Source organism: Acomys russatus, chromosome 5 (assembly GCF_903995435.1).
Source record: "Acomys russatus chromosome 5, mAcoRus1.1, whole genome shotgun sequence".
Lineage (NCBI taxonomy): Eukaryota > Metazoa > Chordata > Mammalia > Rodentia > Muridae > Acomys > Acomys russatus.
The window spans coordinates 61,825,538-61,841,325 of NC_067141.1; the positions used below are offsets into that span (position 1 = coordinate 61,825,538).

Genomic DNA, 15,788 nt, shown 5'->3' on the forward strand with positions numbered 1-15,788 from the left:
GGACTTGTCGATATGAGCTGCTCCTGGAATGCTGTGTTGAGATTTATTCCTTTCCCTGAAGGGGCTTCATTTCCTTATTTTTTTTTTTTTCTCTTCTTAACCTACTTTATATTATCAAATTTCTTGGCACTAATTAAAACCACAGCCAGTAATATAATAAAGTGTTTCTGTCTTCACATGATATATTGGACAATCAAAACTGTTTCCTCTCTTACATAGAGAAACTTATTTCCAAAGGGAAAGGCTATAGGGAAATGGAGCCACACTTAATTTCCATTACCCGTCATTCCTGACAGATTAATTTAAGAGCGTACATTAATAGGTGAGATTTCCAAATTGTGTCAGTACTGGGGGGTTATGGTTTTGAAAACAACAAGATAAAACCATAGCACATCAGACATGTGTTCTAATAACAGCTTTAGAGGTAATTTTAATTTTTCTTGAAAGATAAAGGGTAATTTATTAAATGTCAGCTGTGAACACGGTGACAGCTAATTATCTTCCATTTCACAGCAGCCGATAATAAGTGAGATAAAAAATGATGAATACCTACTGTTGCCAGGTAACTGCATCTACTGTGCTTCCTGCCACCTTCATGAAGCTGTAAGGAATAGAGAAAAAAGATGGTGTGATTTAAAATAACTGTATTACCAAAGCTGCAATAAGGTAAAGCAAGAAACACATTGGGTCACTCCACATACACATAGGCTTTCTCAGAGACACCTTGGTCCCAGCACAGTACTTTATGTACATCTGGCTTCCTAAGTTCAAGACTGACAGTTCTCACATTGATTTTTGTATAGCAAAACATATCTGTGCTATTATCTATTCTCCAAAGACTCTGATCTCTGCTGGGAAACAATGGTGCTTCCCAAGATGGCACTACAATAGATGTCTTTGAAAAACTGCAGGCCTGTCTCCCTGGAGAAAGCATGGGAAAACCCAACTTATTTATACCTCTGCACTGTCACATATGCTCCAATGCGAGGCTGTCATGTCGGAGTGAAACATGATGGGGTGGAAGCGTGAGCACAATGGAGTAACACACGCACTTCTGAGCAGCTGCGTGGAGAACTAAGTATCCTCTGTCAAGTATGTCCAGCGCAAAAGCATAGGGAGGCCTGGTTCTGGGCAACTAAGCGCACAGCGAAACCTTGTGAGCAACTGCTCACCGACCTTGTGGTCATCTGGAGGTCCAGAAGAACCAAGGTCAGGAGGATGCACTTGTGATTCACAGATGCCACAGGCCACACTTTTGAAATAACCGTCTGCTTCTGCTCACTTGTCTGAGGGCATGTACTACCACGACTACTGCCTTTCCTTGAGAGAGTTATTACTTAAAATCGGTAACAAAGGAAACACTCTAGATTTTCAATGGTCCTTTCAGCCTCAAGACTCCAAAGGGCAACTTCTCTTTAAAGGAAACACTGAATTCTTCCTTATAACCAAAAAAGAACACTTGAACTAGAGGAGGATTTGGTCTCTTCCCTGGAAGATTCGAACTGTATCCCACTCTAGCAGAATCTCTCCAGACACATAGGTGAGCAAAGGTTGCTATGAGCAAACCAAAATGTTATGGTTTGCTGTGATGGCAGGAAAGCACTTAGTTTACCTGTAGAAGAAACTGAACAAAGGTGAAAACTGGAAGTTTTGGTTAGCAACAAAGTGAGGGTGATAAAGGAATAAGGAAAAACGGCAAAGGGAGAAGGGGGCTAGAGAGGAGGATCCAACAGAGAAGCTCCGGAAAGTTTAATTGTAGTACTATTGAGATATTTCTAACAGGACTTTCTAATCTTGTTGAAGATACATTGAAGAACTAGAAATAGTCACAAGAAAATAGGACAAAAATCACTGATGTCCTGCTTGGCCAAAAGACTCTGAAAAGTCAATTAAAAAGATAGGAAAAATTGGAAACCAACGCTTCATGATAGTTTCATCTTAGAGACCTGGATATCCATTCAGTGATTTGTTCTGCTAAATATGTCAATAAGTCTTTCAATAAACCACTTTTGTTTTTGTTTTTCAAGACAAGGTTTCCTTGTGTAGTCTTGGCTGTTCTGGACTCACTTTGTAGACCAGGCTGGTCTCAAACTCACAGACATCCGCCTGCCTCTGCCTCCCCAAATGCTGGAATTACAGGTTTGTACCACCTCACCCTGACAATAAAACATTCTTAGTCAAACTAACATTATATAATGAATGGGAAAGCTATAGAGTTGGGGACATTGAAAATAATGTCAATTATTTCTTTCTCTAACCATAAAATATAAAATATGATAAGCACATAAATTGAATCTTTAGAGAATTTACAGAGACTATCTTAAAATCAAATATAGTAAAAAATCTATGATGATCTTGAAAAGGAAACAACTTATTTCTTATACTAGCTTATGTATTTAGTGAAATTTAATACAAAAGTTCCAGTAGATATTTTGAAGCTTTATGAAATCATTCCAATTTTTACCTAAAAGAAACCAAGAAAATTCAGATAAACTGGATTAATAAAGAAGTGTCTATTTGATCTTCCATAGATTAATGCTTATACCAAACACTATAATGATTAAAACATTCCTGGTTTACAAATTAGTAAGGAAATCTTGTGAAATAGAATAGATTTTTTAAAAATGATAAAATGTATGAAATGAACAAGAATTTACAATATAAAAAGCATTTAGAATAGTACCACGTAATTTGTTTTAATTATTTCGAGATAGACATTAATGTTAGACTCTTACCTAATACACTATTTTATAAAAGGTATAAAAATACTTAAATTTAGTTTAGCCTTTAAACTATTTTTAATCCCCAAACATTTGCTATTTCCAACAATTTATTACCATTTGACCCAGTAATACATTGAAGCAACAGAAAAGTTGTAGCTAATTCTGAGGAAACAGTATCTGTGAACATATGTGCATTTGAAATTGTTATAAGCTATAGCTGTCTTTCCTTTTTCTTAGCAAATTGATGAGATAAAACATATGAGTGTAATTCTACACTTATTCTGAGGAAAAATAATCAATTTTATGAATAATGTTGAACAAACTATGCTTTGTTTCTTTTTTTACCATATGGCCAAAGATAGTCTTATTTTTTGAAAAGGATTAAAAATAATTAACTTGGTTTTCATTAATCTTTGAGTAATATTGTTTAAAAATACACCAAATAAAGAAAAATTAAGCACAGAAATAACACATAAGGTAAATGGAGTATACAAAACCCCAAGGGACAGATCCTACAGTCAATGAGTTTATGTTTGCTCCCCGTCTCCATGCTCTTTCCTTGAAAATTAGGGCTTTCAACACCTACTGGCATCTATACCTTGTCTGCACTCTGCTTTATGTCTACATTGTCACTATGGAAGACAATGAGTCCCCAAAGATTCATCACAGACATTTCTCCTCCTTCCTTCTGCCTCTCAGTCGAAAACAGGTCCAAAGCTCATTAATAAACAGTTTTAACAGAGTCTTAATGTTCAGCAGTAGTGATGCTAAGGTAGGGGGACAAGATGCCTGCAGAAGAGCACTGTTCAGCCTCTAGGCCCAGCTGAAGATTTCCAGTATAAGTCATGATCTTTAGGGTTTGGTTTCTATTTCTGGACTATAAAGCACAATCTTAAAAATTGGTTTTTGGAATTTTTTTTCCAGGGAAGAGGATAAATATTTCACAGGGAACTGGATATCTAAATGAGTGTACACTTCAGTAAGAATACAGAAGCCTAAGCTGCCGTGTCTACAAAAAAGAAGTGCTGGTTACATAAGAACACAAATGAGGTCTAACAACCATGCTATCCAAAGGCCCAGGAAAAACTTGAAAATTAACTGTCATTAAATTAAGCTGACCTTTAAACTGATGGCAAATTTTAGGCATCTTCACTTGGCATGCCACTTAACTTTTTCATATGCTGGTTATAGTAGGTTCTGGATGCAACAAGTAAACTACCGGCCTCTTTCTTCCTCCCCTTCCTCCTCCTCCTCTCCTGCTGCCATTACTGTCACCTCTGCTGCCTTGTCTCTTCTGTATGAGCTATGGCTTCTCTCTCCCTTCAATCTTTCTTCCTTCTCTCCTTCATTCTCTCTCCCTCCCCATTTCTACTTTATTTGTACACAATCATTCACTGGCTGTAGAAAAATAGCGTAGCTGACTATTTGTTGAGGTCTCTATTTACACTCCTCTGACAGCTTATACATCCCTAAGTGGTAGTTTACATAGTTTTTATACACAGAGTTTGAAATGAGCGAGACTCCAGCCGATCTATTTTTAAGGTAAAGTTACATTCATGTTTAATGTAACTAAATTAATTAACATTTGCCAATTGATACACATTTGTTAAACAGTTTATATATTTTATTTGTCATTTTAATTTATTATTTGAGAATTTTATACATGTATATAGCGTGTTTTGTTTCAATCCACCCCACTCCCTCCTCATCAAGTTCTCCCATACTCCACCCACCACTTTCCCCTTCTAATATCATGTATTCTTTTTAAATAACTGAGTCCAATAGTACTGCCAGTATAAGCTTGAGTTTAGGATCATCCCCTGGAGCATAGGCAGCCAACTGGGGCTTTATCCCCAGAGAAAACTGACTTCCTCTCACACAAGCAACTGTCAACTAAGGGTGGCATTATCTCTTTCATTTGGTAAATGAAGAAACTGCTTAAGACCACCCACATAATTCATTACAGAGCAGGAGTAAACATGATTCCACTCTAAAGCCCTTATTACAACCATGCAGGGAGCAGATTTGTTGTCTTTGTTGTCCTGTTACTTTTCCTGAGTCCATGGCAGATGCTGGGAGTAGACCACAATACATGACCACCTGTCTGGGAATTGGCAAGAAGCTTTCTCAAGACAAATTGCCAAGCATTTGTTACTTGTAACTGGCCTTCAAGATAAAGCCAATTTGCCTCTAGTGGGAGTCGGGGCTGAGGAGGGGGAGATTGTAATGCAATGTCTGAAACAAGAAAGAAGCACACGTAAGAGAATAACAAAGCTGGGAGAACAGGGGTTTTGAGGGAAAACATTGCAATACATCTGGAAGGTTCTGGCTAGAACTGAAAGGGGCTGGCTAGAGAAATATTATGATAGGCATGGCTTGGCAGTCTACAGTGCTGCTGAGGAGGTTATACAGGCTTGGATTCAAGCACAGAGCGCTTTAACTGACTCGATATGATTCGTCTTGGCTGCAGAAACTGGTGGGGAGGAAGAAATATGCCTCGGGATACGATTATGAGTTTCATAAAGGAAGGAAAATTTTCAGGAGCTGAAGCTGTGGTGAGAAGCTGAGTGAGCGAGAGCAAATGCTGTGGGCCTCAAGTGAAGATAGTTGTATTTTATATTCTGGACGGTTTATAACATCCTTAGTTAAAAGATGAAAAGTCAGGGAAATGGCTGCACACAGGAGAAATCCATTGGATCCAGGAGGACAACAGGTATCTATCTGTTTGGAATCCAGCACTGTCGTTAGCTATGTGAACTTGGGTAGGTTCATTTCCTATGGTGAGAACAGCTCCTGCCCAACAACAGTGTTGTGATGATTGGAGAGAAACACAGATGCAGAAACAAGGGCAGTAGACAATATAGTATAGCCGCTAATGACCATGAGGATCCCTTTGCTGCTTATGGCCTGTTATCTTAATATTTATTACAGGTCTAGATCAACAAAATACAAATAAAACCTGTTCTGCCGGCACATGGTAGTGATTCACATATTTTGAAGTACCAAGAATTCTTTGGCGTGTTTGCTTGAGAGGACAATATTTGGGTTCCAGCTCCACACATTCTGGTTTGGCAAGTCTGAACTGGAATTTAAGAATCAGGCTAGATTAATCCCAGCACTCAGGAGGCGGAGGCAGGCAGAACTCTGTGAGTTTGAGGCCAGCCTGGTCTACAAAGTTAGTCGAGGACAGCCAAGGCTATACAGAGAAACCCTGCCTCAAAACAAAACAAAACAAAACAAACAACAACAGCAACAACTAATCAGGCTGGACAAGAGAGAAGTTATGAGACAGAAATGAAAACTGAGTATGCAACAGAAATCAATAATATCTGGAAAAGCATCACAGAATATCAAAAACTTATACTCCAATAAATTGGAAGCTGGAATTAAGAGCTCTAAAAATTAACCATCTTCAAGCCTCATATCCATATATTTTCAAGTCCATATGTGTGCAAACATATTGAACATGTTCTCAAAAGGAGTACGAATGATCAACAAATAGATGAAAGATCAATGCTTTAAGCCATCAGTAAAATGCAAATCAAAAGTACACTGAGATTTCTATCTTAACCCTGTTGGAATAGCAGTCCTTAAGATAATAAACAAAAATGCCAATACAGGAGAACTTCCATGAGATCAACTGCAGGAGAACGACCTAACTATATAGTGAGTTTCAGGACTGTTTGAAACACAGTGTAAGAAACTGTCCCATAGAGAGGAGCAGGTAAGGGAAAGACAGAGGGAGCATGGGTAGGAAGGATGAGGAAAAGGGACACAAATGCTATTGGTAGGGATATAAATTGGTATAACCACTAAGAAAACCATTATGAAAGCTTTTAAAATATACTAAACAAAACTATCTGATATCCCACTCCTGGGTATATACATAAAGGAATCTAAGTGTGCATGTCTATGTTTGTATCAGGAAAGTATGATGCCAGCACAACCATATTTTCTGTGGCTTTTTACAATAGCCAAGTTATGGAATCAACCTTGATATCCAGAACAGACAAGTGGGTAGAGGAAATATGGCATATACATGATGAATTGACTTCATTGAGCCCTAAAGAAGACTAATATGTATGTCTCCTACAGAAAAATGGATGGAACTGAAAATCATCATGGAAATAAGTCAGAATCCAAAACATAAGCCTTACATGTTTCTTCTCAGGAAAAGGCCTGAACATAGAAGTGAGGCTATTTGGGATGAGGAAGGGTACAAGCATAAGTGGGGATGGGGACAAAAGAGGGAAAAAGGGGTCACTATAATCAAAGTATATAACAAAAAGCATGAAATAGCATAATGAAATCCATTATTTTCTGTAGTGGCTATAAACTAATGAAAACAGAATCATGCTGCATTTTCATAATCGCTGAACGTGCAACACGTAAGCAGCTGGCGGGTTTTATGGTTACATGTAAACTTCCCCATACAGGCTCCTGCTCGAACACTTAGTTCCTAGCTGGTAGTGCTACCTTGGGAGGTGGCAGCTAGCTGAACAGAGTGGGTGTCTTGGGACAGGCTTTAGTGGCCTGTTTCTTGTCCTGTCTCTGCTTCCTAGCGCTTGGAGATGTGAACAGTCTCATGCTATGAGCATCGGGTCTTTCTTGCCATGATGGACCAGACCCCCAAACCCTGAGCCAAAATAAAATTTTCTTTCCTCGAGTTGCTTCCTATCCAATAAATTAGATCACTGCAACTGAGAAAAGCAACTAATAGAATGGACTAGACTTTTGACAGATTCTAGTCTCGGCAGTTCCTGTGAAAATGGAGCATTGTTGGAGGAGAAAGTAAAATTGTAAGAACAAGGCTCAGGAGGAAAAGAAAGAAATGTCGAAGAATATTTCCCAAGATTACCTGAGTTTTAAAGTGCTAACTCGAAGCATCCATCCTGGGATTCTGGACTCCTCCCGTGTTCTTTCAAACTCCTGCCCCTTGCTGACCTCTCTGATGCTAACCATTGAGAAAAGGCGTCTTCCTACTAGCCATAACTCCTAAGCCTGGACTCAGGTAGGCAATTAGGTTCCTTCTCTAGCTAGGAAATAAATAAATAAATGGCAGAGAGAAGCTGGAGCTCTGGGTCATCATTAACATAGCTGTCAGCTAGGGAGCAGACAGTGCCGGGAGCAGTAGCCAGTGCTTCCCTGTTAATGAGCGCTGAACAAGCTGGGTTTCTCTCTAGAGGCAAAAGAGGTACATCCTTTTCTTATGAAGCAAGAGAGAAACACATTGTTCTTTTCTGTCCTGTAGTTTGTTGAAGTCACACAATGCTTTCAGAGTTGAAATAAAATAGGACGATTATTAGGAAGAGCACTGTAACAATTACCCCAGACTGTCCAAGCTGGGCATCTTCTGCTACAGGAGAGAAAGCAGCAGAAGCAAGTTTTCCAGGCAGGCACTAGAGCTGTGATCACCCTCATGATCCTGACATGGCCTTATGGAGCTTGTCTTCAGCTTTTCCTTCCTCACTCAGTTACCTAACTGCCTAGGTAGGAGCCTGCATTTAAGTCATATGTAACAAGGCCCTAGACTAAAAATTGACATTTTCATCTTTAAAATGCATCCGTTCTCAGCAATTGTGGTTGTCATTTCTTTGGGTGTCAACACATGCCAGAAACTATGCTAAGCACTTTCAATTCATCACCTCATTTATTTTTTATAAATGGACAAGGCATCGCTCATAGTTTGACTTTACAAACTACAGAGATTAAAGGGGTCCTTAGATTAATGAATCAGTAGACACTCAGTTCTCACCTAGTTCAAAATGTACTCTCTACCATTATTCTGTATTGACCCGCACAAGAGAAATCCCATGTGTTTATGTTACAAAAACAAAACAAAACAAAACAAAACAAAAAAACCAATTTAAGTTTCTTCAGTTGTGTAAATGCACCACAGTTTCTTTATCCACTCTTCAGTGGAGGGACATGTAGGTTGTTTCCAGATTCTGGCTGTTACAAATAAAGCTGCTATGAACATAGTTGAGCAAATGTCCTTGTTGTGTGTTGGAGCATCTTTCTGGTATATGCCCAGCAGTGGTAGCATTGTTCGCAATTTCCTGAGAAAGCTCCAGATTCATTTCCAAAATGGTTGTACAAGTTTGCACTACCACCAGCAATGAAGGAGTGTTCCCCATTCTCCACATCCTCACCAGCATGACTGTCACTTGAGTTTTTGATTTTAGCCATTCTGATGGGTGTAAGATGGAACCTCAGAGTTGTTTTGATTTGCATTCCCTGATGACTAAGGATGTTGAGCATTTCTTTAAGTGTTTCCTGGCTATTTGATATTCCTCTGTTTAGAATTCTCTGTTTATCTCTGTACCCCACTTTCAAAATTGGATTATTTGGTTTGGTGGTGTTTAATTTCTTGAGTTCTTTATATATTTTGGGTATTATCCTTTTGTTGGATGTCGGGTTGGTGAAGATCTTTTCCCAGTTTGTAGGCTGTTGTTTTATTCTGTCGACAGTGTCCTTTGCCTTATAAAAGTTTCTCAGTTTCATGAGGACCCACAATGGAATACTACTCAGCTATCAAAAACAAGAAAATCTTGAAATTTGCAAGCAAGTGGATGGAACTAGAAATGATCACCCTGAGTGAGGTAACCCAGACTCAGAAAGACACATATGGTATATACTCACTTAAAAGAGGATTATTCACATAATACAGGATAACCACACTACAATCCACAGACCTAAATAGCAAAGAGGACCCTAGGGAGAATGCTTAAGTCTCATTCAGAAGGGCAAACAGAATAGACCCTGGAAGCAGTTGAGAGAAGGAACAGGAAGGGAGCCTACCATAGAAATCCTCAGAAAGACTCCACACAGCAGGAGATCCAAGTAGATACTGAGACTCACAGTCAAACTCTGTGGTGGAGAAAAGGGAATCTTACAGAAGAGTTGGGGAATAGAGGGACCTGGAGGGGTCAGGAGCTCCACAAGGAGACCAATGGAGCCAACTAATCTGGACGAGGGTGGGGCAGCAGAGGCAGCAGAGACTGATGTACCAACCAAAGACCACGCTCAGATGTAGTAGACAGGCAACACAGTCAGTCTCTTGTGGGTCCCCTGATATGAGAAGTAGGGCTACCTCTGACATGGACTCTGGTGTCCACTCATTGATCAGTTTCCCCTGGTGGGGCAGCCTTGCCAGGCCACAGAAGAAGATGCAGGCAGTCCAGATGAGACCTGATAGGCTGGGGTCAGATGACAGGGCTCCACCTTTCTGAGGACTAGGGAAGGGGGAAGGGGGGAGGAGAGAGGGAGGGTGGAACCAGGAGGAGACTGGGGAAGGGGCTACAATTGGGATGTAAAGTGAATAAATTAAAAATAAAAAATTTAAATAAAAAACTTACTACTTTCAAATTTTAAAATGTTAGAGCTGAAAGGTACTCAGAAATAATTACTGCCACCCTCTGAGAAGATGTATGTCCGTAACGGATGTGGCAATAAAGAAATATCCAATGTTATAATTTTCTCTGCTTGCATTCTTTGCTTATAACATATCTGAAGAATTGACTGCTCCAAAAGACACGGAAGCTCTTATTCCCATGGCCTCAAGTTACAATTAGAAGGTCAAAATTAATTTTTAAGTTTAAGAAAATAGTTTGGTATATTTTGCTTTATGCCAAGAACCTGAGACTAGATGGATCATGGGCTTAGGAGGAAACTCAATACTATTATTCTGCTAAGGAGCATAGAATGAAAATGACTCCTAATGATATACTGCTATGCCCACTGTCACACTCAACCCACATCAGAATAGCTTTCTCCTGCAGTAGATGGAAGCTGATACAGAGGTATGCAGGGAGCAAGATAGAACAGGTAGATCAGATATTGAGAGAATGTCCAAGCAATGCCTGGCCCAACTTAAGACCCATTAATGTGAGAGAGCCAACCCCTGACACTATTAACAATACTCTGCAATGCTTGTAGACAGGAGCCTAGCAGAGTTGTCCTCTGAGAGGCTCCACCCAGCAGCAGTTTGAAACAGATGCTGAGACTCACAGCCAGACATTGGGTGATGCATAGGGAGCCTTGTGGAAAAGTAGGGGGAAGGATAAAAGGACCTAGAGGGGACAAGAGCTCCATAAGAATATCAACAGAGCCAATTAACAAAGGCCTAGAGGGATTTGTAGAGTCTGAAGCACCAATCAAGGACCATGCATGGACTGGACCTAGGCCTCCTGCACAGATGTAGCTGATGGGCAGCTCAGGCATCATATGGGTCCTCTGGTAAGAGGAGAGAGGCTGTCTCTGACATGGACTCATTGTCAGCTTTTTGATCACTTCCCCCTGGTGGGGCTGCCTTGCTAGCCACAGAGGAACAGAACTTGATGAACTGGGGTGGATGTTGGGGTGGGGCTCCCTTTTTCTGAGGAATAGGGGAGGAGGATGGAGGAAGAGCAAGGAAGGGTGGAACTGAAAGGTGAGGATGGATGGGAGCTATGACCAGGTTGTAAAAAAATTAATTAATTAATATAAAAAATCCATGGTGCTCATTTTGTCACCCCAATGATACCCAGGCTTGGTTCGTCTGATCTGGCTGGCTAGGCAGGGTTTTCCCTTCCTCCCTTACCACTCCATGCATGTTCCTCCTGAAGCTGGGTGCTGGGTCAAAGAGGACAACCTTCCCTGAGTAAAAGGAGGACCAGTTTTAGGTCAGAGGTATGCTAGTACTGGGCTCCCATGTAGAACCTCCAAACAGGCTCAAGGTCCATGTTTTTTTTTTAATGGATTGTTCATTTGTTTTGTTTTGGTAATTTTGTCTTTTTTCTTTATGTTTTCTAATTTATTTTGTGGGGGTTTTTGCTTTTGGGGGAGGCAGGTAGAGGAAAAGGGAAGGAGAGACACACAGAGAGACAAAGACAAAGAGAGAGACAGAAAGAAAGATGGAGAATGACCTCAGGTGGGGGAGGATCTGAGAAGAGTTGGTGGAAGGGAAAACATAATAAATATATATTGTATGAAAAAGAATTTTTAATTAAAATAAGTTCCTGGTGATTCAAAAAAGTCACAACAGAAACATATTTAAAGTAACATGAAGCAATTTCCATCACCATTCACACATACACAGAAATCCACCAGTGTCAGATACTCAGTAGGCATGTTAGTGATCACTCATAATCAAAGATAGAAATTCAAGATACAAAAAGTCAATTTTTCTATTTCAACCATTATTTGCTTCCCAGTTCTGTTCTTATACACCATTGTTCTAATCTGAAAGTTTTCCACAGCTCTCTGTGACCTTGGGAGCAGAAAGATAGGCTGTATGCTATCCCATGTCTTCAGATTAGACGATTATGCCGAAAACCTAGTATAGCTGCTGGTAGCTTATATTTTTTTCATTCTTTAATTTTATTAATTTATTCATATTACATCTCGATTGTTAGCCCTTCCCCTGTTTCCTCCCATTCTTCCCTCCCTCCCATTTCTCTCCTTCTCCCCTCCCCTATGTCTGTGACTGAGGGAGACCTCCTCCCCCTATATATGCTCTTAGAATATCAAGTCTCTTCTTGGTAACTTGCTATCCTTCCTCTGAGTGCCACCAGGTCTCCCCATCCAGGGGACGTGGTCAGAAAAGGGGCACCAGAGTTCGTGTGAGAGTCAGATCTCACTCTCCACTCAACGGTGGAGAATATCCTGTCCGTCGGCTAGGTTCGAAGCTTACTGCCTATATTCTCCTTGGCTGGTGCCTTAGTTTGAGGAGGACCCCAGGACACAGATCTGCCTGTCATAAAGTTCTTCTTGTAGGTTTCCAGGACCCTGTGGGTCCTACTATTTCCCCTTTCTTCCATGCTACTCTTGCCTAAAGTCTCAATCGGATGTCCTCTCCTCTGACCCACTTTCTTGGTAAGTAAAGTTTTTCATGGTACGTATCCCTTGGACTAGTGTTTTGATATAAGTGAGTATATACCGTTTGTTTCTTTTTGCTTCTGGGTGAACTCACTCATTATGATAATTTCTAGATCAATCCATTTGTCCACAAATTTTGGGAATTCCATGTTTTTAATAGCTGAGTAGTATTCCATCGTGTAAATATACCACAGTTTCTTAGTCCATTCTTCTACTGTGGGACACTTAGGCTGTTTCCACGTTCTGGCTATTATGTATAAAGCAGCTATGAACATGGCTGAGCATATGTCCCTGTTGTGTACCGATACTATTCAAGCTATTCCAAAAGATAGAAATGGACGGAATATTACAAAATTCCTTCTATGAGGCCACAGTCATATTGATACCTAAACCTCACAAAGATCCAACAAAAAAAGAGAATTTCAGACCAATTTCTCTTATGAACATTGATGCAAAACTACTCAACAAAATTCTCGCAAAGCGAATACAACAGCATATCAAAGACATCATTCACCATGACCAGGTAGGCTTCATTCCAGGCATGCAGGGATGGTTTAACATACGGAATCCATCAATGTATCCATCATATAAACATTTTTCACTCACAAACTTACTCAACAAATCTGAGAAGCTAAGTAGGAGCCATTTGTCAAAGTAAATACAATAGAGATTCTTTACACCTTCACAATTTATAAACCACGACCAGTAGGTAAACAAATTGTAAATATAGTTACAAATAATATAAAATGAACTAATAGGTTATGTATGGAAGGCCTCTAGAGGGTAAGAAGAGCCAGCCACGTGGCAGACTGAGTGCTCTGGAGGTAGTGAGGCTGGGGTGAGGGAAACCGGAGCTTGGCGGATGATAAGCACAGCGCTAGGGAGTAGCCAGATTATTAACTGTGGAGTCTTGTGGACAAAAATAAAATAAGAAGCTCACCAGTTATTCTAAGAACACCAGAAGTGTTGGTGGCTGACATCAAATGAATTGTATCTTTTAAAGAATATTTTTCTATAAACTGGGTAGTGAATAGATTGGAAGGAAAAGATGAATAATAATGCTCCTGATATAGGCATGAATTCTCTGAATTTTAACAAATATAATTTCTTTTTATTTTCACTGTGTTCGTCCTACTGCAATATATCATCCAAATCAATATCTGTATTCAGTATTGGACTTTCTAATATGCGGAGCTGTGAGGAAGGATGGTTCTCCTCTTCGTATCCAGTTTTAGGCTTCTTGTTATAGCAGAACAAAGTGAAAGCATTGTCTAACCCTTATTTGTGGTGATGCAATGTTCTGAAAATACCTCTTATATTCTAGTAGACTGGAACTTTTGCTGAACCTCACAGCCAGACTTAATGACACACCTTGAGGTCACTTAAGCTGTAAAGACTTCTCTCCTACTGTGCAATCAAACTGTTTGTTTAACCTGCCTTTAAGAGAACAATGTGGCAATCAACTTTGCTTCCCTTGGGTTTTCCGTGCAATTAGCTTTTATAGCCTAAGACAATGCATAGCTTCCATCATAAGGTACTACTCTTCCATGCTCCCAACCCAGAATAATACATGTGGATCATTTGCTGAACACAGCAAATATAGAAGTTGAAAGCAATTTCCCAAAATGTACCATCAAGGTTGAAAGCAACACTTAGGGATATTGTTGATAAGTAATGATTTTTTTTTTTTTAATCAGAGTCCGTTGGGATCTGTTGGAGCCAGTGACTTAATCCCTTGTAAAGCTCTGTAAAAGAGCATCCTTTCCTCATAGGATGCTTCCTATGTTATTCAGTAAATACAGAGCAAAAGCCTTTGATACAAACATACACCACACACACACACACACACACACATGCGCACACACATGCACGCACACACACATGCACGCACACACACACGCGCACACACACACATGCGCACACACACATGCACGCACACGCACACACACACATGCACGCACACACGCGTGCACAGACACAGATACATACACACACAGCACATACAGATGCCACTCACACATAGAACAGACATATATGCATAGGCATAGACACACACAGGCTCAGGGCAAGCAGATTCACAAGGTAACCTTCAGACAGGTACAGATTCACAGATTCAGACTCATGCAAGACAGTCAGGATAGAAGACGAAGGGAGCATAAAGCAAAGGATTCAAATCTAGACTCCCTGGCTAAGTGACTTCAAGGGGCTGTGTTTATGTTTCTTTCCTTAATGTGACACTGATGCATTATTAGTGGCTTGGAGTTAGTCACTAACGCACATAACCTACATATTTACTAAACCTATTTTCAGAAAGAGTATGTTTAATTTAAATGTTTTTATTTGTACTGATTACATGTTTTCATAGTAATATATTTTAAATTTATAAGTGCAATATCTTGCTGTGCATATCTTGTCATATACATATAAAGATACCATAGTATAGATATTTTAAATATTGATCTTGAGTTATAATTCCTCCTAGGTTAATTGCCTATACTTACTCAGTTTAGTTTTTCTTCTACATTATTGATTTCTTATGCCTGTAGTTTTTGAGTATTATTTCAAATGATATTGCAATGCTTTTCTATATCACAGGCACAGATTTAACTATTAAATAAACAAGCATTTACAATTAATACTTCTTTTGACCGGGATTTCTACAGTGTGTGCATAGCATATTCATCAACACAAGACAAAGCAATTATAGTGAACTTCTGAAGCAAGAAATATATATCGCCAAGTAGAAAAGTAATGAATTAGTATAAATGTTATCACATAGATGGCAATAGAAGTTTATAGAAGAAAAGCAGATGAAACTGATATGACCCTAAAGAATAATTCTTCACTTGTTTTGATTAAAAAAAAAAATCAATGTCTAGAACCACGCAGGTCCTGATCAAGAACATGAAAACAATAAAGCAAACATTTTAAAAGTGTGTCCCATTTTCTGAGAAACCTGCAATTCCCTGATGCTGCAAACACAAGAATCTTTTCTCTACCCTAATTCATTTCCTATCCTAACTAGGAGGCAGTCTTATATATTCCTATTTTCAAAACCTGGTGTGGGTCTACAGCATTAAAGCTATTATTATTTATAAAATCACCATAATTCATTTAAATGATAGCCTAACAATTTATAATGCTTCAAAATTATAATTCATGCACACTATTTTTCACATCATAGAAACTTAGAGTTATTTGTATATA

At 39.4% G+C, this 15,788-nt stretch overlaps 1 protein-coding gene across 8 annotated transcripts in view; it reads right to left on the minus strand.

Annotated features, from left to right (window-relative positions):
* The window catches only part of Hpse2 (heparanase 2 (inactive)), a 686,746-nt gene that overhangs the window by 196,355 nt on the left and 474,603 nt on the right, over positions 1 to 15,788 (minus strand). For 6 of the 8 annotated variants that reach the window (XM_051146598.1, XM_051146592.1, XM_051146597.1 and 3 more), the window contains one exon: positions 554 to 601. The exons of the other annotated variants lie outside the window; for them this stretch is intronic. In XM_051146598.1, coding sequence (XP_051002555.1) covers positions 554 to 601 — 48 coding nt within the window. The remainder of the gene's footprint in view (positions 1 to 553; positions 602 to 15,788) is intronic. 8 annotated transcript variants of the gene reach the window in all.